Source organism: Electrophorus electricus, chromosome 8 (genome assembly GCF_013358815.1).
Source record: "Electrophorus electricus isolate fEleEle1 chromosome 8, fEleEle1.pri, whole genome shotgun sequence".
NCBI lineage: Eukaryota > Metazoa > Chordata > Actinopteri > Gymnotiformes > Gymnotidae > Electrophorus > Electrophorus electricus.
Genome location: NC_049542.1, coordinates 24,080,985 through 24,107,366, shown reverse-complemented (window position 1 = coordinate 24,107,366; position 26,382 = coordinate 24,080,985). Strand labels below are relative to the sequence as shown.

At 44.9% G+C, this 26,382-nt stretch overlaps 3 protein-coding genes across 6 annotated transcripts in view; 1 reads left to right on the top strand and 2 right to left on the bottom strand.

Annotated features, from left to right (window-relative positions):
- The window catches only part of skiv2l (SKI2 homolog, superkiller viralicidic activity 2-like), a 17,795-nt gene extending 3,076 nt beyond the window's left edge, over positions 1-14,719 (bottom strand). The window contains exons 1-27 of the mRNA XM_027019714.2: positions 14,627-14,719; positions 14,263-14,384; positions 14,053-14,174; positions 13,711-13,828; positions 13,361-13,475; positions 12,768-12,842; positions 12,471-12,524; positions 12,220-12,374; positions 11,890-12,093; positions 11,228-11,373; positions 10,999-11,145; positions 10,661-10,745; positions 10,456-10,562; positions 10,130-10,276; positions 9,830-9,926; positions 9,213-9,425; positions 8,529-8,639; positions 7,753-7,864; positions 6,587-6,705; positions 2,604-2,735; positions 2,079-2,216; positions 1,787-1,891; positions 1,469-1,604; positions 1,203-1,329; positions 894-1,104; positions 278-388; positions 1-74 (exon numbers count right to left, since the gene is read on the bottom strand). The exon at positions 1-74 is cut by the window's left edge and continues 145 nt beyond it. Of these exons, the coding sequence (XP_026875515.2) occupies positions 1-74; positions 278-388; positions 894-1,104; positions 1,203-1,329; positions 1,469-1,604; positions 1,787-1,891; positions 2,079-2,216; positions 2,604-2,735; positions 6,587-6,705; positions 7,753-7,864; positions 8,529-8,639; positions 9,213-9,425; positions 9,830-9,926; positions 10,130-10,276; positions 10,456-10,562; positions 10,661-10,745; positions 10,999-11,145; positions 11,228-11,373; positions 11,890-12,093; positions 12,220-12,374; positions 12,471-12,524; positions 12,768-12,842; positions 13,361-13,475; positions 13,711-13,828; positions 14,053-14,174; positions 14,263-14,384; positions 14,627-14,639 (3,296 nt within the window). The 5' untranslated portion in view covers positions 14,640-14,719. The remainder of the gene's footprint in view (positions 75-277; positions 389-893; positions 1,105-1,202; positions 1,330-1,468; positions 1,605-1,786; positions 1,892-2,078; positions 2,217-2,603; positions 2,736-6,586; positions 6,706-7,752; positions 7,865-8,528; positions 8,640-9,212; positions 9,426-9,829; positions 9,927-10,129; positions 10,277-10,455; positions 10,563-10,660; positions 10,746-10,998; positions 11,146-11,227; positions 11,374-11,889; positions 12,094-12,219; positions 12,375-12,470; positions 12,525-12,767; positions 12,843-13,360; positions 13,476-13,710; positions 13,829-14,052; positions 14,175-14,262; positions 14,385-14,626) is intronic.
- A 470-nt stretch (positions 14,720-15,189) lies between these two features.
- On the top strand, positions 15,190-19,686 carry nelfe (negative elongation factor complex member E). Its single transcript, XM_027019720.2, has 11 exons — positions 15,190-15,289; positions 15,625-15,709; positions 15,922-15,991; positions 16,749-16,894; positions 17,031-17,105; positions 17,260-17,297; positions 17,404-17,633; positions 17,796-17,940; positions 18,677-18,731; positions 18,920-19,022; positions 19,184-19,686. Exons 2-11 carry the CDS (start codon positions 15,635-15,637, stop codon positions 19,255-19,257), a joined length of 1,011 nt encoding a protein of 336 aa, XP_026875521.2. The 5' UTR covers positions 15,190-15,289; positions 15,625-15,634; the 3' UTR covers positions 19,258-19,686.
- A 446-nt stretch (positions 19,687-20,132) lies between these two features.
- Positions 20,133-26,193, bottom strand: LOC113583398 (zinc finger and BTB domain-containing protein 12). Of its 4 annotated transcripts, XM_027019718.2 has the most exons (6): positions 25,930-26,192; positions 23,887-24,092; positions 23,617-23,814; positions 23,440-23,478; positions 23,284-23,373; positions 20,133-23,048 (listed from the first exon to the last, which is right to left on the bottom strand). In XM_027019718.2, exons 2-6 carry the CDS (start codon positions 24,088-24,090, stop codon positions 22,038-22,040), a joined length of 1,542 nt encoding a protein of 513 aa, XP_026875519.2. In that variant the 5' UTR covers positions 24,091-24,092; positions 25,930-26,192; the 3' UTR covers positions 20,133-22,037. The 4 variants fall into 4 exon arrangements, with proteins under 4 accessions (XP_026875519.2, XP_026875520.2, XP_026875517.2 ...); XM_027019719.2 differs by having other exon boundaries at positions 20,133-22,979; positions 23,284-23,478; positions 25,930-26,193; XM_027019716.2 differs by having other exon boundaries at positions 23,284-23,478; positions 25,930-26,190.
- Between the last annotated feature and the right edge of the window lie 189 nt (positions 26,194-26,382).

The window sequence follows — 26,382 nt, the reverse complement described above, 5'->3', positions numbered from 1 at the left end:
CTGATCTGACAGGCCACGCGGCCCTTCAACTGCACAGCGCCGCTGCCGTCGATGTAGTTCAGGGCCTCCAGCACCTGCGGAGCAGGGGCCAAACCCGACACACAAGCCGTCTTAATTATAGCGCAGCTATAATTATAGAGAGGAGACTGTGAACAGTTAGGGATTGAGATGTGACATCAGCTAGAAGATGCCCTTTATGTCTTCTGTGCAGTTGAGTACTGTGCGACTTGCTGCACCATGCCTTGCTTCTAGCTTTAGTGTGTGTGAGGGCACCGACCTTAATTCTCTGATGGTACTCGGGTAGCAGGGTGAGCGACTGATCAGACACCAGGAACAGCAGCCTGTCCAGCTCCTCTTGCACACCCATTCTCTCCTGCACACGTGCAAACTGAGACGGCAGAAGACAGAGAGAGAGAGAGAGAGAGAGAGAGAGAGAGAGATACAGACATAGAAATAGAGAGAGCCCATCAGTAAACTGATTCATTTCCAGCAGACTATGCATCCGACGGACCGCGGATGAGTGACAGAAAGACGGGTTTTACCTCCGCTCTGCCAACAGTGCGACTGCTGGAGCCAGGCATCGGTAAAGAGCAGCTAAGGAAACAGGCTGATAATCAGTGCCATCACTAAGAGCCTGAAGAGAAGGCTGCTCTTTGAACTTTACCGCTGTGGAGTGGCTGGCAAAGATACACCACACACGTCGTACGCAAGAGGTCGTTCGCGTATCGCAGCCTTTTGACATACGAGCACTGCTGGCTAGTATTGCGATAATGATTAACAAACGATATATCGTGTACCCGTTGTGCTTATTCTATACAGACCATCTTCACTTTGTGAGGGTTAGGGTTAGAAAAAGAAAAATTAAAAAGCAGGCATCTGTAGTATCAGATCACCTGCTCCGTGAAGGTGGGTGAGTGGGTGCAATGGAAGTCTTTGAGGCTGTCCTGGAGCACACGTTGTCTCATCACAGCCTCCACTACATCCACTCCCTTCAGGTGAAGGTCATTCACTGGGTCGAGGGTCGTTACGCCGTCCGGGTTGGCCTCCGCCAATCGCAGAAGTTCCTGGGTGGCGGTGGAAATGGCCTGCCCGGGTGGATCCAGTCTGGGAGAGAGGAGGGTGGGGGGTGAGGTGGGGTGTTCTTCAGCCTGCTAGTAAGGTTGGTCCGATGAGAGGGAGTGCACAAGGACGGCCACGCCCACCTGAAACGGGGCTGCTGCCTCTTGTTGTAGTTGTCAATGATACGCTCTGGAATGACCTTCAGCGTTTTAACTGTGATGGCGGTGATGTCCTGTGCCTTCAGCTTCTGCACTGTGTGACTACAGGGACCTACACACACACCCGCATGTAAACAAACAAACAAACAAAACCCCACAGATGAATCCAAACCAGTGAGGGCCTGCTTGACCCTGAGTGTATGTTGTGGGTCTCATGGGAACGCCAGCGTGTGACTGTGGTGTACTCTGACCCTCGGGGATGAAGAGGCGGTTGCTGTGGAGGTGTGTGTATCCTCGGCCAGCCTCGGGAGCGCATTTGGTCTCCTCATTCCCTTTCTCACACATGATGAGGACGGTGAAGACCCGATTCACAGCGTCACTGGACACCTGCGACCAGCCCATCACAGGACGCAAGGGACATGAGCACACCACTGCCATTAAACAAACCCAGCCTTCAGGTGTGAGAGGTCTCAGCCATGCAAGCACGGAGAAAGATAAAAGATTAGTGATTACTGATTAACGTGCCTTGTGAAGTGATGTGCACTTAAATATAAGCCTACACAACAGACCTGCAAGATGACTGCCAGTGCATTAAGGTGTTGGGCATTGTTGACGACAACCACGCGGCCCACAGAGAGTGCCTTCAGACCGCTCATGGACTCCATGACTGCTTGCTGAGTTATGGACACAAAAAACGCAGGTTAGAGTTTCACAGATACAAGACAACCTGGACGTTTTCGGGATTGTTTTTGGGATGGCTGGAAAAGTAGTGTCGAAGTAGCACATAATAACAACAGGTGTTTTTGTAAATCACAAAGAGGATATGCAGGGGTGTGTGTGTGTGTGTGTGTGTATACACACTTGCAGAGTCTCTGTTGTGATGCGGAGTTCTGTAACTGTGTGGTAATATGACAGCAGGTCAGATAACTGACCCTCTGTGTCCAGAGGAGGCAGAGAGGAGAGCACACCTCTCAACTCCGTGATCCTCCTCTCATGGGCCTGAAAGACAGGGGGAAGAGAGAGAGAGAGAGAGAGAGAGAGAGAGAGAGAGAGAGAGAGAGAGAGAGAGAGAGAGAGAGAAGAGTCAATGAGGGGTGTAAGGTGTCAAATGTATTCAGACCTACTCTGATCTTTCCTTGACAGCTGAAGAGAAAAATATATAATGTAAAAATAATAATTCAGGGATGAACATCCCCAACAGAAAGCGAGAGATGAAGAAAGAATGTGTCAAATATTCTGTCTGCAGCATGTCTGATCTCTCCTTGATCAAAAGTTAAATTTGTAAAACAAACAAAACACAAAAACAAAAACATCCCTTGGAGACCTCCTACAGTTATTTCTGAGAGTACCTGGCCCCAAGAGCTGCAGGGCAATGTAGATCGGTACCTGTGTATCCCTGTGGCTCTCCGAGAAGCTCCTGCGCATCATGTCAGTGACGCGAAGTGCCTCCACACGCAAGAGGTTAAGGATCATGGTGTAGGTGAGCCTGAATTGAGACTGCAGCACAGTCGGCTTCCCCTGAGGACACATAACATCTGGCTTAAACACACACACACACACACACACACACACACACACACACACACCCCCCCCCCCCTCCGGATCTCTCTGTGCCACAGCAACAGATCACACCACCTTTCTTTCCACAGCATAATGAAGGATTGATGATTAATTAAAGAATCAGACTCGCTTGTGTCGAGAGTATATAAGGGAGATGTGAAACAAAGAGGCTAAGAAAGCAAGCACAAAATCCCAGTAATGACACAGGCGTGGCAGGCTCACAAAAGCCCATGAAACATTCAGCTTACATCACTGCCATTAGCACAGTGTCGGAAGAGGAAGATAGGGGGTCAGGGAGCTGATGGGGACCGAGGTTCTCTGCACCGCCCACTGGGAGTAATTACAACCCTCAGTCCATCACTGGTGCTGTTGCCATGGCGCTGCTGGAGACACCCGCGACAGAGCTGATTAGCAGCTTACAGCCAGATAGGAACCGGCCCCCTACGCCTCCTGAACAGATTCCTGATTCCAAATTCCATTATCGGTGAAATTTTAGAGCGTTTTATTTGCCTTTAGTATAAAACAGCTGGAACTGTTCTGAACCAATGAATTAAGCTACATTATCTACACAGACTTACAGAATCTTGGAACAGGCTGAGATCACCAAACCAGAGAGCAAGTCCCTTCAGCAAACCAACACCACTGGCTCAGAAATGGAAAAGGCAATTTATAGGATATCTTGGAAGAACATCGGCGCTGTTCTAGCCCACACATAGCTTGCCAAGACGTCCCCCATGGTTTGGCCTTTACAAATCGGCAACATGGCTCGTTCTCCATCGAGCAAACATCATCCACTCACCTGAAGGAGCTGCAGGAACCAATCCTCTTAACACTATGAAGGAACTACCCCAGACGCCCCAAGATAAAAGACCTGACTGTTACTCATCATTATCAAACATAATGGAATAGGTGTAATGCATGTAACGAATTAATGCATTCATTGTTCAGTAGAGGTTACACCTATAATGAAGGGAATGAGTACTGCAGAGATACAGGGGAATGCATTAGCAGCAGGAGCGGGTGAACACCAGTCACAGACAAGGGTGAATGCAATTTGGACAATATTTCACAACAGCGCACGCAGAGAGAGATTGTCTTGTCATTGTTCCTCGGCACACACTACTGTAAGACCTACATGTAAAAGCTTCCAAGGCGTGTCAGAAAAGGTACTGTGCACACTGCTCAGAACTGCAGGAAGACTTGGCTTGGAGAGTATTATGAACCTCGAGACAACAAACAGCCAGACAGAAGAGACAGAGCAATACAGTCTTAAATGTCTAATACATTTTTGAAAAATAGCTGACAATATCCATTTGCACGACTGTTGTGTCCAGTCCGCCCACAGCCCAGTGCTGGCAATGTCTCTAACAGAGCACCGTGGCAACCAGTCTCAAGGGCCTCAAGAGTTCTCTAACTAAACAAAGCCAGGCTTGTGGCAGAACGTGACTGCATCGAAGAGCGACCCATTTTCACCTGCACTCCACCTAGAGGCTCCACAAGAGGCTTTGCAAAGCCCTTGATCAGAGCATCTGACTCCTGCTCTGAGCAGCTGCCAGACTGCTAAGACGACCACGGCCAGGAGGCCTGATCAGTTAGGGCTGATCTGTGGATGAACTGGCAGGAAGAGAGAAGGAGTCAGAATCTAAGGGGCAAAAAGATTCCATTAAAGGGGACAAAACCAGCAGTTCCTAATTCATTGGCTGCAGAACAAAATCAACCATGTATCTTAAAGGTCTCACTTTTTATTATCAATAATGCTTAAAAAATTCAAGTAAAATAAGATACCGGTTGCAATTTCTTCTAAAAGACTTTATAAACGGTCCAATTAAATTACGTTTGCAGTATTCTGTTCATTTCTTTACAAAAATCTTTTAACAAGCCCTTGCTAATCAACTCTAAGCCCATCTTCAAACTATCTGTTTGAACTATTCCAGTCCAGATTCCATCCTTTCCAATAGCACAGTAACTGCCCTGGTTACAAACATCAATGACTTTCTCCTGTCTGGAGATGAATGTGCACTTGGTATCCTTATTTTGCTTGACCTAAGTGCTGCTCTTGACACTGTATGTCACTCCATCCTCGTGTCAAGGCTCTATGAACTGGGCTTTGATGGATCTGACCTGGACTGGGTCAGCTCTGACCTAACCGACAGGAAGCAATTAAATCATTCTATCTAGGTACACCGCCTCCACCTCTGTTTGTCACTAAAAGGGTCCCACAAGGCTCTGTTCTGGGACCATGCTGTTTATCATCTATATAGTCTCCCTCGGAAATATCATGCGTCATTTCAAATTGGACTTTCATTGCTACGCACGTCACCTAAATCTATCTCAGGACTAAGTAAATCAAACATCAACCACTCAGTCAGAGGCCTTTCAGAAATTAAACTACGGATGTTAAAAAATACTGAGCACATCCTCATGGCTCAAAATAGCCTCTCAATAAAATTGATTCTCTCACTGGTTCCCACTCAATAAAACGGGTTTTCTCAGTCTGTGCTTTGATGATATAGCTGTTCCTCCCACCTGGTTCAAAATCTAGGTGTTATCCTTGACGCATTCATTTAATTTGACGCCCACGTTTGTGCTACTGTTAAAACTTCCCTTCTTTCACCTACGCAATACTGCAAAAATGTGATCGTGTCTCTTCTCAATCTGCTGTGGAAACTCTCATTCATGCTTTCATCTCCAGCCGCCTGGACTACTGCAACACACTACTCTCCGGAATCAGCTCTCCCTCACCCGGTCACACCTGCGAATTACACCCGTCCTACAGGATCCCCACTGACTTCCTGTTAACGTGCACGCATACACTTCCAAGTCCTGCTTCTCACACACGAAGCTCTCAGCAGTGAAGCTCCACCTCATCTGTCTGACCTTCCTCACTACAAACCCACTTGTTCTCTCAGGTCTTCTTCGGCTGGACTCCTCAGTGGTCCTACACGTTACCTGCACAGCTTCAGTGACAGAGCATTTTCCAGATGTGCTCCACACCTCTGGAACTCTTCCCCCCTTATGTCCATCAGTCTACTTCTCTCTACATTCAAATCCAACCCCAATACGTACCTTTCCCCCCCTAGCCTATGACCTTCCTCAAGATTAATCTATCCCTCAATTTTCACTGTGCTCTTATGTGTTATTCCATGCCATTATCCTGGTAGTATGTGTATTGTGTTTTCTGATCCCTTTTATTATTGTAAGCATATTTGAGTTCTTAAAAAGTGCTATATAAATCTCATATCATCATCATCATCATCATTATTATTATTTACGCATGAAGCCTATAAAACACATGATGTGCAGTAATGGTTCTTTCCTCCCATTTATCCCCAAATGACTGTGCGAATACCGAAACTGACAAATAAAAATTCTTCTCTTCAGGGTGTTTTGATTGGGACAAATGCATCTGAACAATTTTACTGTGGGAGTGCTTTGCCTGGAGCTTTCAGACATGGGTCGGAAGAGACATGTGAAACACACTCAGCTGAATAACAGCAATCACAGCAGGCATTTAGCCCAGAGACAGATAGTGATGTTTCCTGCAGTACTTCAACACACTCAAACACACTGAAACAGAAGCAGGAAATATTGCAAGACATTTTTAGTTATATGGATTATGTTCACACAAGTTCATAATTCACTATACTAACTCTACACTAACTACAGGTGAGACTTGTAGATTTCTCCAAATTTATATTTCTTTCTTTGCACAACTAACATATGTAATGCAGAACCTAATTCTAGCCTGCACTAAGGAAGTGAAGCAGAAGGGGGTGCTAGCGTGGGGGAGACAGAGCAGCCATACGCACCAGCATCATGGCGTGAAGGTCTGCCATGTCGTGCACTCCAGCCTTGCAGAGGATGATGACGGTGCCTGTGGCATCTAGACCTCTCCTGCCTGCTCGGCCTGCCATCTGAATGTACTCTCCTGGGGCGCGCACACACACACACACACACACAGACTTAGCTTTTATTCACACTACTTCACCACACACACTTAGCTTTTATTCACATTATTTCACCCCCACACACACAGCTTTTATTCACATTACTGCACCTGAGAGCACATTCAGTCCTCACATTCAGCCCACACACACACACACACACACTTGGCTTTTATTCACACTACTACACCTGAGAGTACATTCAGTTCACACACTCAGGTCCCCCCCCACATGTGCACACACACGCGCGCACACACACACAAAAAGGTTTTATTCATACTATTACACCTGAGAGCACACACACACACACACACACATCTTTTATTCTACATCTGGAAGCACATTTAATCCCCAAATTTAGTGAACAAACACACCGCTTTTATTGATGTTACTAGGTCTGGGAGCATATACAGACTTTATACATATAGACACAGACACAGAATAGTAGCAATGCAATCTGCGCCATCCTCATCATGGGTGTATAGATGATTACTTTTGTTCTCAACTGGTTTCAGACCAAGACAACGGCACATCCGTTAACCAGCTGGTGCAAAGCAGCTCATTTGAGAGACCAAAACAAACCCCCCCAGCACTGAAGACATACCCCTTGTGCTTATTCCTCATCAGTGCAAAGCAATCAGACCAACCCAGCATGGCAAACCACACGCAGTCACAAAGGGCCCAGGGTGGTCTTTCACATCTCCATAGATAAAACAGCTATTTACGTGTGCACAAGTATCTTTTTTTCAAGCACAATCAAGTTGCTCATTCACCACAGTCTGCTATGCCCTCAACACCTGTGCAAACATAATGAGCACGACTATCGCCAAACAGATGGTTGCTTTGAGCCCTTCTCCTACAGAGGATCAAAAAAGCCAGATAGAAATTCTATCAAACGGGAAAAGATTGAACGCAATCTACTGACTGAAATAAGAATGCTAAAAATTATAACACTAATGCACTCCCTCACACCATACACAGAATAAAAAGAAGCACTTTTTCTTTTTTTTTTCTCTCTTTTTTTTTTTTACCAGGCAGGAGGTTTCTGAAGCCGGTGCCATCGTGCTTGCGGATGCTGTCGAACACCACGGTCCGGGTTGGCATGTTAACCCCCATGGCAAATGTCTCTGTGGCAAACAGGACCTGGAAGAGGAAGCACATTGCTCCTGAGTTTATCTGCACAGGCTATGCACTAGTCACCAAAATCAATACAGAGGGTTCTATAAATGAGCAACACCTCCGCCCTTCTCAGAATTCCTTCTGCCTCACAAACATGTCCTCATTTTATTAAGGTGGAGTGTATCTATTACTGTAATTATATACAAAACAATAGTCGGTGTACCAGAGTTTACCAACAGTACACCATCGTTTCTGAAGTACGAGTATGAAAACATGACCCTGTCGGAGGTCACTCCATCTAAATGCTCTTTACTGATTGGAGTACAGACCACGTAAACACCTCACTTTATTTATTTATTTAGTATTATGAATACATATATACTTACAAATCAATCATTCTCAAAGGGCAAAATACTGTATCACTTTTCACTTTTCACTCCAGATGACTTCCATAACTACTGCAACCATCAAAAATAGTGTCACCTTAAATACTGGAATTTTCTGCACACTAAGACTGCTGTAGTTGGAATGATGCAAAGACACAAAAAGAACATGATTACCGCAAGAGTACTTCACGAGTATGGCACGAGGCAGAACGCTGAATTCTAGGGTCATGTTTTTCAGTATCTACGTCCTTGAAATAACACTTAAAAAGCAGCTACATCTAAACATAAACTCTAAGACCTACCTTCACAAGACCTCTCGAGAAGAGCATTTCAATGACCTCCTTCAGGATTGGCAGGATGCCGCTGTGATGCACAGCGATGCCTCTCTTCAGCAGGTCTCTCATTTGCAAAATCTGGAGATCAAAACACATCAGACATCATGCACACTGGCAGACACCCAGCGGGGCAGCAGGCACTCCCCGTGGACTACTTCCAGCAGGGCAGCTGCATGCAAAGCTCCGGCCCACGGCCTCCACGCCAGTGAAGCACTTCCACATGTCTAGGTAGAAGAGCGGGCGGTGCATCTAGGACAGACAACTCAAATACTTCTCGTTAGCTTCTCATGAGACACAAAGTGAAAAAATTCCAGGGAGAGAAAAAAAAACTTCTAACATATTTTACGGCTGAACATGGGTGAGGCCATTTACATTTACATTTTTTGCATTTAGCTGACGCTTTTATCCAAAGCGACTTACAATTAGGACTGAGTACAATTTTTTGAGCAACTGAGGGTTAAAGGTCTTGCCATGGGCCCAATAGTGGCAACTTGGCAGCAGTGGGGTTTGAACTTAACCACTGCCTTTACCTGTGTCTGCAGTATTCACTGAGGTTTAAATTCCACATTTAGTCCAAACAGTGTGAAGAGAACAGGGGGAAAGAATGGGGAGCCTCAAAAGTGTAAAGTTCAATCGAGGTGTTTGTGGCACCTGCGGGAGCTGTCGGTCACCACCCCTCAGCCGGCTCAGGCTCTTCTGGAAGAAGGAGTGGACCTCATTCTTCTCCACCGAGCTGGTCAGGTCCAGCATGGTGAGGGCACGGGCGTTGTCGTCACAGCGTGTGCGAGAGAAGGTGAAGGCCACAACAGGAGTCTGCTGCCGCACGGACAGGTAGTTGAGGAGTGTCTGCCACACGGCACGGTCCTGGACGAGCCAGGGACAGAGAAGGGACATAGGTCCTTACTAGATTTGCCCAAGATCACAGCCTTACATCTGCAATTCAAAGTGTGCAATGTAATGTGCACTAAAATATCCAATAAAAAGTTTCTAAACATTTGATCCATTTCCATGCTTATCCCAAGTGTGGAACTGAATAGATTTAATTTGATTATTTTTCCATTCTTTCCAAACTTGTGACTTCCAAACACCATGGACAGAGTGCCAATGTATTATCATCATCATTATTAAACTGCAACATGAAATCACACACACACACCCACACCCACACCCACACCCACACACACCCACACACACACACACACACACACACACACACACACACACACACACACACACACACACACACACACACACACACACACACACACCTGGCTGGGCGTGGTGTTGTGCGAGGGGTTCTTTGTGCCGAACGACTGTGCGTGTTTACTGGTGCGCTCCTTTTTGGCCTCCACGGCAGCGTAGTACCTAAACCAGAACCACAGCAACATAAACACAAAACAGCCCATTACGGTTCAGATCAAAACCAGAAGTGACATGCTGAAAGACTTTTCACTAGCAAAACAACAACAACAAAAAAACATGGAGAGAACAACCATCGACCTTTCTTTATATTCTACAAAATAAAAACCTCTATTCTGAGCAGATGAGGAGGAGTCTCCTGACTGTACCCTGTGGTGAGGAAGCTTCCAGTAGCATCGAGGAGAAGGAAGAGCTCTTTCTGGGTCTTGGTGCTGTTTCCCGTGTACAGGTAGTGCTCTAGGGGCACTGGCCTCTTCACTGTACTGATCACATAGATGGGCCTCTTCTTAATGCGCCTGGCCAGGACAGTGCGATGGCCCGCGAGAAAGAGCCAGATACAGAGAGGAAGAGAGAACAGGTGAACAGGTGCAAAAGGGAAACAGGTAGACTGATGAAATAAGGAGTGATGACAGAAGCACGGCGCCAGGATGAGAGTCGATGTGCAACAAGCTTTAGGGGCGGAGCAAACACATACCCAATCCACTCGCTAAACTCCACAGCATTGGGCACTGTCGCACTGAGCAAAATGATGCTAACATGTTCTGGCAGCATGATTAGCACCTCCTCCCAAACCACACCCCTCTGGGGAAGATACGGGGAGGTCAATTATGACTGACTGGGTTTAAACCACACAAACTGCCATTAAATTACTGTAGTGGGCAACTGGAAAGGATTCCCACCTCTGCATCGTTGATATAATGAACTTCGTCAAATATGACCCATTCCAAGTCCCGGATCACTTCCGATCCATTATACAGCATGGACCTGATAGAGACAGAGGAGGAATGGGGGCAAAGCTTCACTCTTTTCATGCTAGTGGAAGATTAACATATAGTGTGGGTGCAATTTGATAAACAATTAAAAAAAAAAAGTGTGTTGGTTCCAACTTGTTCATAAACTATTAATACTGTGATCATGCTTTGTGAAAATGTCTTCAAGCATGGTGATGTCATGTTTGTGCTGCATCACCCACTCCTAGGTTAAATAATGCACATTTTAATGCACCTTGTTGCTATACCTCAATATTTCAGTGGTCATGATGAGACAGGACGCCTCCGGGCTAAGCTGCACATCTCCTGTCAAAAGTCCCACATCCCCAAAAGTATTCTTAAAATCCCGGAATTTCTGATTGGACAAGGCCTTGATAGGAGAGGTATAGATGGTCCTGTGAGAGACAGAGCAGATGCTTGGGATGTAAAAAGACAGAATACCTCATTTGAAGTAAACACACACAGACACACACACACCTGGTCATGTGTTTTTGGGAAAGTGCGATGGCATACTCAGCCACCACAGTCTTGCCAGCTGATGTGTGAGCAGCAATGAAGACAGAGTCATGTGCCTCCAGCCTGAGGATAGCCTGCTTCTGGAACACGTCCAGCTCAAACGGGTACTGACACACACACGCGCACAGAAGGGAGGGGTACAGGACACTCGAACACATTACGCAGGGAAACACAGCCATTTTAAATCCTCATATGCGTGTACCTCTGCCTCCATTTAAAAGGAGCAATAAGTCATATTTACCACCAAGAAGTAGCAAAACATTTATGAAAGTGATCATTATTTTCCGTTTTTTTTTTTTTTTTAAATGGAGCTCATGACAAAGAATGTCATTGCTTTGTAGTCCTGATATGAACACATTTACGCACCACAGAGCGGATCCCCCACTTGAAGGCAGGCATTTTTAAAATAGATTTAGTACAAAATATCTGAAAAATCCAGGCCACTAGGAGTCAGTATAATGGCCCCTTTATAATGTGAAGGCGTTATTGCTCCTTTAATTAACAAAACAATCAATTGAAATGGGCATTTCTTATAATTTGAAATCCCCTGCAAATCATTACATCCTGGCAATGTACAGCCAAGCAGAACCAGGTAGAAATCACCACTTGGTGAGGGAATGTACCTTAAAGGCAGGGTCTGGCACGCGTTTGTAGAAATCGTCACATGGTGAGCTGATGTCCACAGGCATGGCCCACTTCTTCTCTACCTTCTCCTTTCTGTCTTTTTTCATCCCGCCGTCTGCCCTGTCAGAGGGCGGGGCAGAGAGCGGGGTAGAGGGCAGGGCAGAGGGCGGGGCAGAGGGCGGGGCAGAGGGGGCTGGAGTGTCCTGTAAGGGACAGATCCAGCAATCAGATGCATCACAAACAGATTGTTTCCAATAAAAACATTTAAATTCAGCACCATCTGCAAGAAACGCTTACTGTATTCATTCATAGTTTGAAGAACGTTTTACCTTAATGCCCAGATCCTCCAAGCTGTTGGTTCTGGGAGGTTTTGAGGCTTCACTTTCCATGCCTTTCTGCTTTTCATCCGGCAAGACGTCAATTATGTCATCAAAAGTGGACAGAAGCGATAGCAGATTCACATCGCCTTTCGTGGTTTTGGCTTCTGTGCAATTTTGGAGAGGAGATGCAGAGTAAGAGACACATCACCAGCAGGAGATGATGGTATGGTTGCCATGTACAAATGAGGTGTGGCTCAGACCTTTGTGACTGAAGTCCATGCCAGCTTTCAGTCCTGGAGGGACTGTTAGTAAATCTGGAATTGCAGGGAAAAAATATTACTGTAAAATTATTACAGTAGCAACAACAAATGCCCACCCACCAGGAACATGCTCTTAACCATTGCCTCTCTCTGTCTGCACTTTAAGTTATTCCATGCATAATCTAACAAGTACTCTATACTAACTGGCATATTATTATTAGTAGTATTATTTACAATAACAGGCTGATACCAACTAATCACAATGTCAAGCTATAGACAAAGTGCAAACGTCCACACCATGTTCCAAGTCAAGGTCCTCCTCCATCTCTGACTTCTTCTGTATTTGCTCCAATGTCAGCTCTTCCATACCACCTAGGCGTTGAAAGCAATACACTAAGTGAGGGAAGAACCTCTTTGTATGAACAACTAAAAAAATGCACATAAATATAGCTACAAATAATCAAATTATGAACCGTTGTGCTTCTGAGAAGCTAACTCACTGTACCTACAAATAGAAAGCTACACTACATCTGTAGGGCCACATCTTGAAACCCGGTGGTGCCACAAGACTACAGCTGACCCTGTTTTCACTGGTAGCCCAGTTCCTATCTTCCCGTCTACACAGAGGGACCTCAACCAATTGAGGGCATCTCCTCATGCATGTGGAAGCGAGAAGGGCAGTTCCTCCAAGCACACCGATCTCCTCTACAATGTTGCGGGGACAGCAGACTGAAAAAACAGTGGCTGGCTTGGTAGAGGGAGCCTGTGTTGGCGCTGGCCCTCCGTGCGTAGCAGGTACAGAGGACGGAGATCTACAGAAGGGATGACAAGGCTATGCCCAGCACTGGGGGTGAACTGAGGGGGGGAAGGGGGGTTCTGAACTGATCTACCTGGCAGGAAAGGGTAGTTTGTATTGCTGCCACGCAGACTTTCAGATGGAGGTCCTGGCTGTCTGTGCAATGATAGAGAGTTCTTCGCTGACAGCCCAGTGTGTTCCAGTAACACCTTGAAGAGAAAATGAGTGGTCATATCAATATTTGACACAATACTGAAACACACACACACACTCACTCACATATATATATATATATTTATTAATAAAAGACTATCTTTTTATTTATTAGTCATGCGTATTATATATATAATGAGTAAACATGTCACTTGAGTAAACATGCTCCTTTTACTAGACATGCAGTGTTTGTTGGAATGCAAGTGCTGAGGTTATGTGCAAGTGTGGTACCTCAGTGAAGTCTAGCAGCATGCCAGTGGTGGGATCTCTCACCACAGACAGGCTGGAGTGCAGAGGGGACAGAGAACAGTGCAGCAACGAGTCCACATGTCTATCTCTTTTGGTCAACCTGAGAGATAAAATGCGTCATTCTGACACCACCTGTATTTATAAAAGACTGATTAGCCTCAAAAGACCTTATAGTCATCGTTTTATTTTAAATCCAAGGTCCAAGAACAACAAACCTTACTTCCATACAACACTGTAAATATAGAGGGTACATAGGTTACAGGAGTCTGTTTGCAGCCTGAGAATGAAATCATGAGAACATGAAAGCTATGCATGGCTTCATACTTCAGAAACGTCTGGAATGCATCGTTTGTGTCATGTATGGGCATCCACGCTGGATCCTGCAGAAAACGTTTCTCTACGTCCATCTTCAAGTCTAAGCTCGTGGGAGGAAGGCCATGGGGGAGCTGAAAAGAGGTGAACGACGGATAAGATGAAGAGACCCAGCCACTCGTACAGAGTGTACCTTATACTGACCGTTTCAGCAGGACTTACCGTGCTCTGCGGAGGTAGCGGACTGTGGCTAGGCAGCGGGCGAGTGAGAAGCTCAAACCTCCCTGAACAGCCCATCTCCAACAAGGCGAGAGGCAAGTCATCACGGCCAGGTGGAGGTAAAGCTGGACAGGCGAACGCTGTTACTGTGATGCATGCTCACACGAACCTACACGCAAAGCTAAACAGACAAATCTGACCGCTTCTCCATTAGCGAGCCAGATCTTCTACCTTCGACCGCCAAACCAGCCAGCTAGCGAAACCGTGTAGCAGTTAGTCGGCTGTCGTCATTTTAGACGGCTCCAGCACAACGGAGACACTACTTAATAATAAAGATAATGCGACTTCATTCAGAATGTTAACTTACCTATTTTATCCATGTCTCCCTGCACTGCCCCGGAGTCCAGACTAGCTACCGTGGCCAAAACAAGGGGAAGTGACGAAACGGAAGCTCGTCGACGGTCTCGATCCCTGGGCAAACTGGTAACTAAACAAACCCCAACTGGTACCAGTTTATTTTATTTTATTTTTTAAACGTGCTTCCTGACGTTGTACATTATGCGTTTCACATGGGTTTTTCCATTTCGTTCAAATTAATACGTCCCGTTTGTGTCAAATGGTGTCTTAAAGATGGCAAAATTAAGAACTGCCTGCCTGCAGGTCTATTTGGAGACTTATATGCTTTTACTGAAGGGGCTTAGCTAATAATGTGATCATCAGAATTAGTATTAAATGTATTTGAACGTAACGCACTCTTGCTGTATGCGAGATTTTAAATGAAATTGGTAGGCCACCACAGAGATGAATCCCGTTATCCTCTGAAAGCACAGGTTCAGTCTGGAAACCAGGTTTTGTCGTTTTATTTTGTGTATTTTCCCCCCAGTGCTGGGACGCGCCGGTCCACCGCTTGACAGGATGAACCCACAACACGTTACGTCATAGGTGTGCGCCGAGACGCTGCTTCCCGCAGAGCTCCGGGACAACACCAGGCGGTTTTGTGAGGCGATTTGCGCACACGAAATTGTGAAATGTACGAATGGCTGAATTGAATTAAGACGATAATGAGCCTCTAGGTTTAAAATTGCACCCAATTAAAGTAATTAGTCCGCTATGTTATCTATATCGCCACCGAATTGGTTAGCTAGCTAGGTTAGCTAGCTTTGCTTAGTTAACTAGCGAGTAGCATAATTCATAATTCCAAAGGTATAAAGTAAACGTTTATCTAGCTAGATATTTTAAAATCTCAGTTTATTGTTAAACGTAGACTGTCTTAAGTATTCGCGGGTGAAAATATCGGCTCATTTGAATTCTCAACATTTAAACTAATAGCTATATATAAAGAATATATATATATAAATCCTGCAGATTGACCACGATGGCAGTATTTCCAAGCTTACTGACAGAGGAGGAGGAAACACTCCAGAAAAAATACGCCAAGTTAAAGAAAAAGGTAAAACGATACCTCAATTGTAAACGATTTTTGCATTAAAAAGCCGCATAATGTCACGTACGTTCCTGGCAGCTAGTGCTCAGACATTCAGTGTCCGAACACTGTTCCACGCCTATAAAATTATCCTAAGTCCTGCTTTAAGTAGTTAGGTGTTAGTGTTCACTAATAACAGACCAGAGCTCCATAATTTTTCCTGCTTCCTCTGATGGTAGAAAAAGGCTCTCTTGGCACTGAAGAAGCAGAGCTCAAGCGGTCAAACAAGTCAAGCCGGACTGAAACGCAGTAAGTTACCGCACTGTTCACTACTGGATTGCAAATAAATCTAAACAACATAGTGGAGTTTGGATACAAAGTACACAGCTCCTTTTACAATGTGTAACATAATGACTTGAAATGGTATTCTCTTCTTTTGACTGATAGTTTAGTGTTTGAGCAAAGTCCTCAGGACCCACAAGTTAGCACGAAGTTTTATTCTAACTCTGTTCCCAGCTCACTTGTACATAGTCGTCGGTGCGCTTAATGGTTTGGTTCAGGTGTGTTGGGACTAGGTTGGACAACACTGCTGATTATTTTCCTTTTAATATCATCAGACCACAGAACCAAAAGCTTATTTATTTGGAGGACAATTGTTTCTTTAATTTATTTGTTAAAGAAAAGCATACCACACTTAATTTTCCTTTGCAAGCAAACTTGTCCCCCTTCCTTATGAATTGGTTTTGCCACTATTAGCTGTATTAATTAGCCTGTCATGAAGAAATATTCCATGTTTGCATAAGCAAATACCAAAGATAACCATTACATACCTGGATGAATGACTTATGTTGGGAACAACCCATGTTTATAAATATTTTCATAAACTTTAATAAACCTGTGATCTCAGCATCGAAACTGGAAGTTGCAAGAGCTTTGCTCATTTAACGCTGGTGGGTCATTTAAATGTTGTCCTATGAAAGTGAAACTTGCCTAGAGTCAAGGCTGATGCCTACCATCAGCTCTGCTTTTGAGGAGAGAAATCCAGCTGTGATCTGTTTCTCACAAGCCCTGTCAGATCAGCCTGTGGTGGACACGGCAACAGCAACTGAGCAGGCCAAAATGCTCATCAAATCTGGTGCCATAAGTGCCATCAAATCAGAGAACAAGAACTCTGGGTTCAAGCGTTCTAGGACACTCGAGGGTAAATTAAAGGTAAGAAATACCATTGTCAAGATATTCATTTTCAAATTGTGAAAATCAGTCACTGGTTTTGACACTGCTACAATACTATAAAGCATATCAATCATAATTAATTACTAATGTTTTGGGTTTTTGTATTCAATCCCAGGACCCAGACAAAGGTCCTGCTCCAGCATTCCTGCCATTTCAGAGAAGTGTCTCCACAGATGAGGAGCTTTCAGAGGTAAAGTTAGCACAGAATAGCAAAGCCAGATAGTTACCCAGCAGTGGCCACTATTTCCCAGCCCTTCTGATTGTCTTATAAAATCATACATCAACATCTGTAAGAACTCATTAACATAAGTTACTTGTCAGCTGGTTTCTTTCTCTCTTTACAGTCAGCTAAAAGAGCCCATAGAAAGACTCTGTATGAAAGGTAAGCGTGAGTGAAATCCTGCAAGGTTTACGTGCATTTGGGTGTGTACAACAGTCCACCCTGTGGTACTACAAAGGACTTAATTTCCCTTCGTTTGCCTCTGTAGCTTTGTTAGCTCGGGAGACCGCGCTCGTGACGACGACGACAGCGGGGGAGTGCCGTCCAGTCGTGAATTTGAGCGTGAGCGGGAGAGAGAGCTGGAAAGAGACAGGGATCGTGACCGGGAACGTGAGCGGGACCGAGGGCGGGACAGGGAGCGGGAGCGGGAGCGGGATAGAAGCCGTGACAGAGAACGCGAGCGAGAGCGAGAGCGCGAGCGTGATGGACCATTTAGACGTAAATCCCTCTAATTTATAAGTGTATAATAAACATGCATAATGGTTTCTCTATAACACTTCAGTTCAAGTCCACGTTGCTGTATGTGCATTACTGCTTCCCAGGGATGATTACGTTTGTTTTGAGTGACCCTGTGTTTCCACATCCGTGGTGGCCTTGCAGGCTCGGACTCGCACCCGGAGCGTCGGAATGCTCGGAAGGGCAACACGGTTTACGTATATGGCACAGGACTAGTGGAGGACAGCCTGCGTACGGCTTTCTCTCAGCATGGCAATATCATTGACCTGTCCATGGATTCCCCGCGCAAGTAAGACTGAGATCAGTCAGTGCTAACTTAGTGGTTAAGGTACTCAAATAGTAATCAGTATGTTTCCAGCCCCATTGCCACCAAGTTGCCCCTGTTGGGCCCCCAAACAAGGCCCTTATCCCTCACTTGCTCAAAATTTAAGACGCTTTCTTAAGCATCAGCTAAAGGCCATAAATGTAAATTGTTAGCTTAGGGGTGATGACACTCATTAACACACGTGTATCCTGGAGTAGTGGTGTCCCCTCCCACCACCAACATTTAGCTCAACAGCTGCTTACTGATCCTCTCAGGAGCTGAAGTGGGTGTGTTAACGGGGATTTTCAGTCCAATCCTTCGGGACCCCTAGACATTTCAGTTGTCTTTCATTTTTAACACCCCTCAGTCAGCAATTCTTTGGCCCTTAAGCACCTGAGACATGTCTGGAGCTGGAACAGAGTAAAAATGTGGACTGCTTGGGGTACCTAAGGACTGGATTGAAACCCTTGTATTGGAGTAAGAGTTACACTGAATTTATCCTCACTTTTAATGGGCATCCACCTATTTGCCTGATATTTGCTTTAATAGGTCTGGTCACAAACCCAGCTGCAACATTTTTAACCAGCATCTGGACAGCACAAACCTCTGTCCTCCGGTTTCTGCAGATGTGTGCAGTAACCGGATAAGCCCAAACTCAGCTAATGTGTATGGTTTCGGTAATCCTAATTTTTGCCCTTTCCCCATGTTTTTCTCTTTCCAGGTGCGCCTTTGTCACTTTTGAGAAGATGGAATCAGCGGATCAGGCTGTACAAGAGGTTAGTCCCCAGATTTCTGAAGGTTTGGTCTTCATTCTCTCAGCAGAGAAGACTCAAATCCATTAACCACCATTCAGATCACGGAGCGCCGTTCTTCCTTCGGCATTGGTGTTCACTACTTTTTATCCCGAATAAGGTTAAAACGTTTAACTGTTTCAAGGTGAGTCTTCTGTAACATACACTTTCAGCTGAATGGTATCACGGTGGGCGACGTCACCATTAAAGTGAGCATTGCCAGGAAGCAGCCCATGCTGGATGCAGCTACGGGCAAGAGCCCATGGGCCTCCCTGGGTGAGTCGTGTGTTTCACGGTTAGAAATCGACAAGCTGTTTTTGGCTTTGATGAAGCCCTTTCAAACAAGCTTACTGTAAACTGTTCTGTTTCCCCCCCCCCCCCCCTTTTTTTTTTTTTGAAATATATATATATATATATATATATTACCAATTTTGCAGCTGTTCAAAACAGTGCCAAAGGCTCCTACAGGGATAAGCGGAATCAAGTGATCTACAGCGAGGATTTCCTCTGACGGTTCTCATGGCATGCAGTCTGGATGGAAGGGAAGTGTTTCTCAGCGCTAATGATGGACGTTGTTTTTGTGGTCGAGTACCATATTTTTAAAGTGAAATGTTGTGAAACCTTTCCCCTAGGTCCCTAGTAGTGGTATTTAACGGCTAGTTTTCCTCAGATATGTCATAGTGAAATGTGCTTTTTTGTATGCTATATTCAAGATCTGGGCCACCAAAAGGTGGCAGTGTCAGAACGTCTGTACCATGCATTAGCAGGATTCTTCACAAAACTCTGAATGCAGCTTAAAGTGGATCCTGTTAGTAACTGGGCACTGATTTTTGTTATTGTTTTTGTTGTTTTGGCTATGTATTTGGAATGCTACAACTTTGTGGTTTACCTGATACAGATGTAAATATTCTGAAATTAAAGTAGAGATTTAGCACTTTAATCTCGAGGTAACCTTTTTACATTTCAAATCCTATGTGCTTGAGTACAGCACTAACAAGTGAAAACTTAAGTGGGGATGACTTATTTTTAGTCATAAATTCACATACACAAACAGGCCCAAAATGCACAATTTGAAAATAGTTGAAGCTACTCAAGTAATTTGTGGTCAGAAAGGATTAATAATGTTTTATTAGCCCACTTCCTGAGCAAAAGTAACTAATTTAAATGGTTTAAAAATGGACTATATAAACAAGTGACTGGGGATCAGAACAATTAATGACCTGTAAAACTAGATCCCAGCAAAGCAGGGTCACATGGAGCCAGTCTTCACTGACTAAACATTAAGCTGTTCTGAGTTTGAGGCACCGCAAGAGGAAAATATTTCAGACACAAACTCGTGTAAAGCTGAAGTTTATCAACTTGGCTGCAGAAAGAAATGGAAATAAATCTGTTGAAATGGTGTATTTTTAATGCATCAAAGGTCAGAACATGCTTTATCTAACACAGAAACACTTGAAACACAGTGATCTAAAAGTATGTAACAAGAATCCATAATTACAATATTATTAACTGGTTAATTGACCTGCCAAGTAGGATAAATGATGAAACCAGACAGACATTAATGAAACTGACAGGTTCTGTTCTTGTCTTTGATTTTCTCACACTAGTCTGTCAGCACAGTGATTTCTTACACATTAAATGAGGCACAGATATTCAGTCTGTAACCAACTTCTTGTAAATAATGAGAATGACCAATGAGTCACTAATTCACCACCAATCTCACCTTGGCCAGATCCTGGCAGCATGTGGGCTTCATTTAGGCTTAAATTGCTGTCCATACATGAGTATTAACCATCACTGTGGACACCCTCACTCTGCCAGTGATTTTTTTTTCCCCATTATCCTGTGGCCTGGGGTGGGACAAGGATGGGCCTTGATCATTCTGAACTTACACAAATTCTGACCTGAAACACGGGTCATATTATTTTTTGTTTTACATTTTATACAATGCAAAAAAATGAATCCAGAACAGCCTATGGTTATGATTTATTGTCCCTGAAGGTGAAATACTCGTGGTGTCAATCTTAGGCTTGTCCCAAACATGAAGCAGTTTGTTTTGAAGTCACCACAATCAGGAAAGTTTGGGAGCTTAACATGTACTGGCAATTGCAGTAAAAAAACCCCAAAACAAACTAGCTAGCTAACCAGCTACATTATCATTAAAACAAACAAACACACAAGTCACACAGTTTGGAAGCTAAACAATTAATTTGTAAGCATACTGTCTGAACGATAGTTAGCTAACATTTCTGTACTATGATGGCCAGTATAGAAACTTCAGCTTTCCATCAGTTTGGATCAGTCATCTCCATATTAAACAAATCAATTTCCTTTGAAAAATAATTAACTTGATGCTGAACAGAGAATCGGAATAACAAGCCAGAGTGCACAAGATAATTTGGTTCTAGTACAATAAAACCACTTTCTCCTCATATCTAAAAATGAATTGAATTATACCAAGCCCTAGTTATCAATATATAATTACTGCAACACTGTTACATGTGCAACTCTTTTCATGAGACTCACTGTATGCCTTGAAATGAAATGAAAAGAGTCATTGGCCATCAGGGAGCAGTGTGTAAGCAGAATGGCCTAAGCACCCCAGTCAGGATCTGGTACTTAAGCCTCAACAGTCTTAGGGGGTTTTCACACTTGAGTTTGTTTGCCCAGAGCCAGGACTGCTTGCTTTTTATTTGGTCAAGTGTGAAAGCTGTTTTCGAACCCAGGAATGGTATAGAGAATTGATTGCTGGTCGTGCTCCAATCAATGGCCTAGGGTTGGCCTCAAGTGAAGTCTGGTGTGGTCTACTGCATGTGTGGAAGCTACCCAGTCCTGGTGCCACGTGAGGTTGTGTGATTGGTACCTTTTATAGTGTAACTGTTTCAGCTTATCGCATCACTTCCCTTTTCAAGTTTCACAGTACATGGTGAAGTGCCATGTGTCTAACAAAGTGCTGTTCCTCACAGCTTGAGGGTATCCAAAGAAAATCAATTTTTAAAAAGCAGCAAATGGATGAACCTACTGACTCAGATTTTGCAAACCAGGGTGCAGATAAGTGATAAATTGAATTGTGCAATTGACCCACAGTTCCAACAGAATGCTGTGAAAGCAAACCAGTGATAATGGGCCCCTCCCCCAAACAAGCCCAGAATCGGTCCTGGGTGTGGACGCAAATATCCAGGACAAGTGTGAAAACACCCTTAGAGACTCATGAGGCCTCTGTAATGAGCTCCACCTACCCATCCTTGTCTAAGGCTACTTTAGATTACCTTCAGACAAGCCTCGGCCATCTTAAACACCTCCACCCGTGACCACCCCCCCATTCTCCCGCTGGATCTCCAGGTAGTTTTGGGCGGTTGTCTTCCCATGCTGCTCTTTCAGGTGGCGGCGCAGCGCGGGCTTGTGGGCGAAGCACACGTGGCAGAAGGCACAGACGTGTGGCCGTGCGCCGCTGTGCATGTTCATGTGGTCGCACAGCGTGGACTTCTGTGTGAACGTCTTGTGGCACAGCGGGCAGCTGTGCAGCTTGGTGGCGCGGTGCACGGCCATGTGGCGGCTCAGGTTGCTGGAGTGGCTGAAGTGCTTTCCGCAGCACGGGCACACGTACAGCAGGTGGGTGGAACGCGAGTGCACAGCCAACGCCTGCACCGACGAGAACGCCAGGCCGCAGTGCTCGCATGCCACTGTGCCCGTCACGCACGACGTCGAGCCCACCACCGCCACAGAGTCGTCCCCGTGGGCCTCCTCCTCCGTGGGCACTGCCACCACCCCCATTTCGTCCACAGCGCCGGAGGTGTCCAGGCTGAAGTGGGCTGGGGCACAGTCCGAGCCTGGTGCAGTCCCCTGGCCTTCACCAGCCCGGTACTCTGCCCGCAGGGTGCCGTCAGCAAGAGCCGGAGCTGACAGGTAGTCCGGCCCGATGTCCGCGGCGAAGTTACCTATGATCTCGTCAGAGGTGGGAAAGCGCCAAGCTTGCTGGAAATTACCCAGAGGCCGTCGCTCGCGGAAGGTGTAGCGCTTCCTGTGCTTGAAGCCCCGCCCCCGACCACCCTTAGGCTCCCCGTGTCTCCGCCTCAATGGACGTGGCCCGCCCCTGTGGCTGCTACCTGCTGCCCCGTCTTCCTCCCTGATCAGCTCCTCCACCTGTGTGTCTAACAGCTCCACTGTCTCTCTGGCCTCCTCCAGGACACCAGCGTTATCTTCTGGGTCTTGGTGGTCGTCCTTTACATGTACCTGAAACACAGTAAAATCATTCCTCGCTTCTTCCTCCTGAATATATCCGGAGCATTCTGATTCTCTAACCTGTAACACAGTGAAAGTAGTTGTAATTTAGTTACAGAAACCTGGATACACTCATACACACTTTGTGGCAACATCAACCATACTGTCTTCTGCTTGTTTCTATAAGTAACACACAGTTGTGTACACACAATGTACACATACAACGTATTCCTATTAAAGAGGCCAGTGTGGGTAGGTACATCTAATAAGGTGAACTGTCTGTGACCATATGGTGGGACAATGGAAACATATGTACCTGTTGTATGGATAAATCACCATCATCTCTCTGCTGGGTAATGGGACGTTCATCACCAGACACTAGGGCCTCCTCCTCGGAGCTGTGAGGCTGCAGTGATGATGTATGGTCAGAAGGGGGTGACACAGACTCAAGACTATGTGCGCTTCCACTTACAATCACTGGCATTGACTGGGAGTCCTCCATTTTCAAAGTCTGAGAAAATGCAGTGTTGATGAACAGAAAAAGTAATGAGTAAAACAGAACAGTCTTTGTTCAGATATCAGCTCATGCTGATATAAATCTCAATGCTAGCCATAACGAGTGTGACTGTGAATTGGTTCACGGACTCACTCCTACTGGATTGTGGTTCCTGGGCTGCAGATAGTTGCTAAGCGCTCCCCTGCATTTCTCCACCACATGTTCCATTTGGAGGTAGCTCGCTGCAGTCAGGTAATTTACAATCTCTTTGGCACTAAACTGTAAGATGCCTGTGTAACAGGACTGCAGGAGGTCACGTATGACTGTTGAGCTGTGCAACACCGACACCTGCTGGACAGAACATGGAAGTGTTAAGAAAAACATTTGTACTCCTAGCATTAACATAAGCCTCATGCGTTGTACCTGTAACTCTGCAGACGGGTTCAGCAGAAACTGGTCCCTGAGAAAGGCGGAGCAGGCAGCCAGCACCACTTTATGTCCCCGAAACATCTGCCTCCCCCCCGCCGTGATGGTGATGTCACAGAAGTGCAGCTGCTCACGCAGGGAGTTCATGCTTCTCAGAGCAGCATCGCCATGGCCAGGCAGATGGAAACACACCTCATCCATATCTGCAGGATGCAACGCCGAGTGTCAGTAACCCACCCTAACAGCACTGTTCTAAAATCTAAATATCTGTTTTGAATTGACAGTCGGAACAGCAGATCACACGCTATTCCCTCAACCCGAACTACTGCATTTTGCAATTGGAAAAGGCTGCACAGCCTTAAAATTAGAGCCTAGTCTGGATTTTGGTAACTTGTAAAGAACTGTAAGACAAACCAAAGAGTGATGAGATTTAATGGCATAATCATCATAAGTAGAATGATGGTATAAAGGAACCATATATTTTGGATCACTTTATAGCAATGGTATTAAAATCTGCATCTCAAATACAAAAAAAGTCGTTGTTTAAAGTTGATTAAAGATTAATGCAGCTGGTTGGCAATTTTGTTGTCACACCTGACTCCCTGGTTAAGGGCGCTTGGGATATCTGTGGTTCCTGGAGACTTAAGACTGATTTGATTTAAAGGCTAAGCAACAGCCTTAAATGGAGAATTATGTTAATAACATACATGATGAACAATATAGAATGACCTAGTTTTATGAATGACCTGTGAAGGTCCTAGTTTCTGTCAGTGTCTGTTAGTGTTATGTAGATAAATGAAAATCAATTGTATGGCATAAGTATTGGTATATTTTCTATGAATTTGTCTGAGGTAGTGCCAGACATTCAGCAGTATTAACAAAAGTAGTCACACCATTGTAAAAGCATATTTCATAACAATGTAATGCACAGTTCTTGTAAAGTTTTCTAAAAACCCTTCAGAGAGCACTAACTCTGGTACAATACAAATCATATGTCCACGAAAGATCGTTTTTTTCCTGTTCCTATTAACAAGCAACAGTTTTTAAGAGGTTAGGATACATAACCTTTTCTATAGAGTTGGACATTTGTGGTGAATTTTTAAAATCAGCATAACCCAATTGGCTACTGGTAACTCAAGGCAAAAAGACTTAGGTTTAATAAATAGGCTCTCTTACCACATTACCATACACGTTTATATATAAGCATCAGCCAACAACATCCTAGCGCCGCTTAAACTTACAGCACAGTGGTTTTGTGCATCAAATCAGGATCAAAATCGATGAAAACGACACCAGCGAGTGTACAAAATACCAGTTCGACTGCACCAACAGTATATACGGCAACAAGTGTCCGACGAAAGACACGGAAATACAATACAATAATTCCAATATAAACTGAAAACCATCGCCCACTTATGTAAGAGTGTGTGCAGCGGGTAATGTGGTGTCGAAATGGGGCTCCAGAATTGACGCTTTACTTTACACGAACCAAGACAAGTGGTTTCTGTTCGACTACAAAGATGTACAAAAGCGCTGGACACATTTCTACACGGTACCACCTCGACAGCCCCTGTGAACCGACCGTGTGATCTTCACGATAAATGGGATTACAGACTTCCTAATTTCGTGGATTACGGGTCGTGCCGCTTCAACTTCATAATAACTTCCATAATACATCTTAACCGTTACCGTTCATCTTAAATAGACTAACATTACTCAGAGCACAACTAGCGAGCCAGCTACGTTAGCTATCCCAAGTGTTTTTAGTACGGCCCATAATGTATCAAGAGCCTCGACACAGCATGTTGAGGAAACGTTTTTAAACTTAGTACTAAGCACTATAGCTAGCTGGCTGCGGCACTACACGTAATTCACACACAAATGGTCCAAAAAGAAGTCTTTAAGGTAGCGGCGACTAGCCAGCTAGCATCTTTTGTCTCCATAACTACCTACTAGCCAAAGCTAGCTGACTAGCCTGAGATGTGGTTAAGGTTGGCTAGTATTCGTTTCACTTTCCATTCATCCATTTGTTAAATTTACCTTTGATGTACTGTCACAGATGAGCAGGTAAAGTCCTACATAACAGAAACACGTAAGCGTTGCGACGTGCTTTTTTTTGCAAGTACTTATGTTTACACGGTTTAGCCAGTTAGCTAGATAATGTTTACTTCTTCATAAAGTAGACTGTACTACGGTGGCCGGCATATAACATCCGACCTGTGCTTTCGACAGCTCATCAGGCGCGTTTGTAAATTCGTTCAGTTTTATTCCTGCGCTTTGTTCAGTAGTCAGTGGGTCGTCTGGCTCAGTAACGGGTACACCAATACGTCCTTGACAAAGATTCTACGCTATATTTCTGGTAGGATAACCAAAATCCCCCGCCTCACTATGTCCAATGAGTCATTACTTCGCATTTAATAAATTAAACTGATTTATAAACGCCCACACCCATTTCCTTTTGTATTTTAAATTGTATTTTTAAAAGCACTTCAG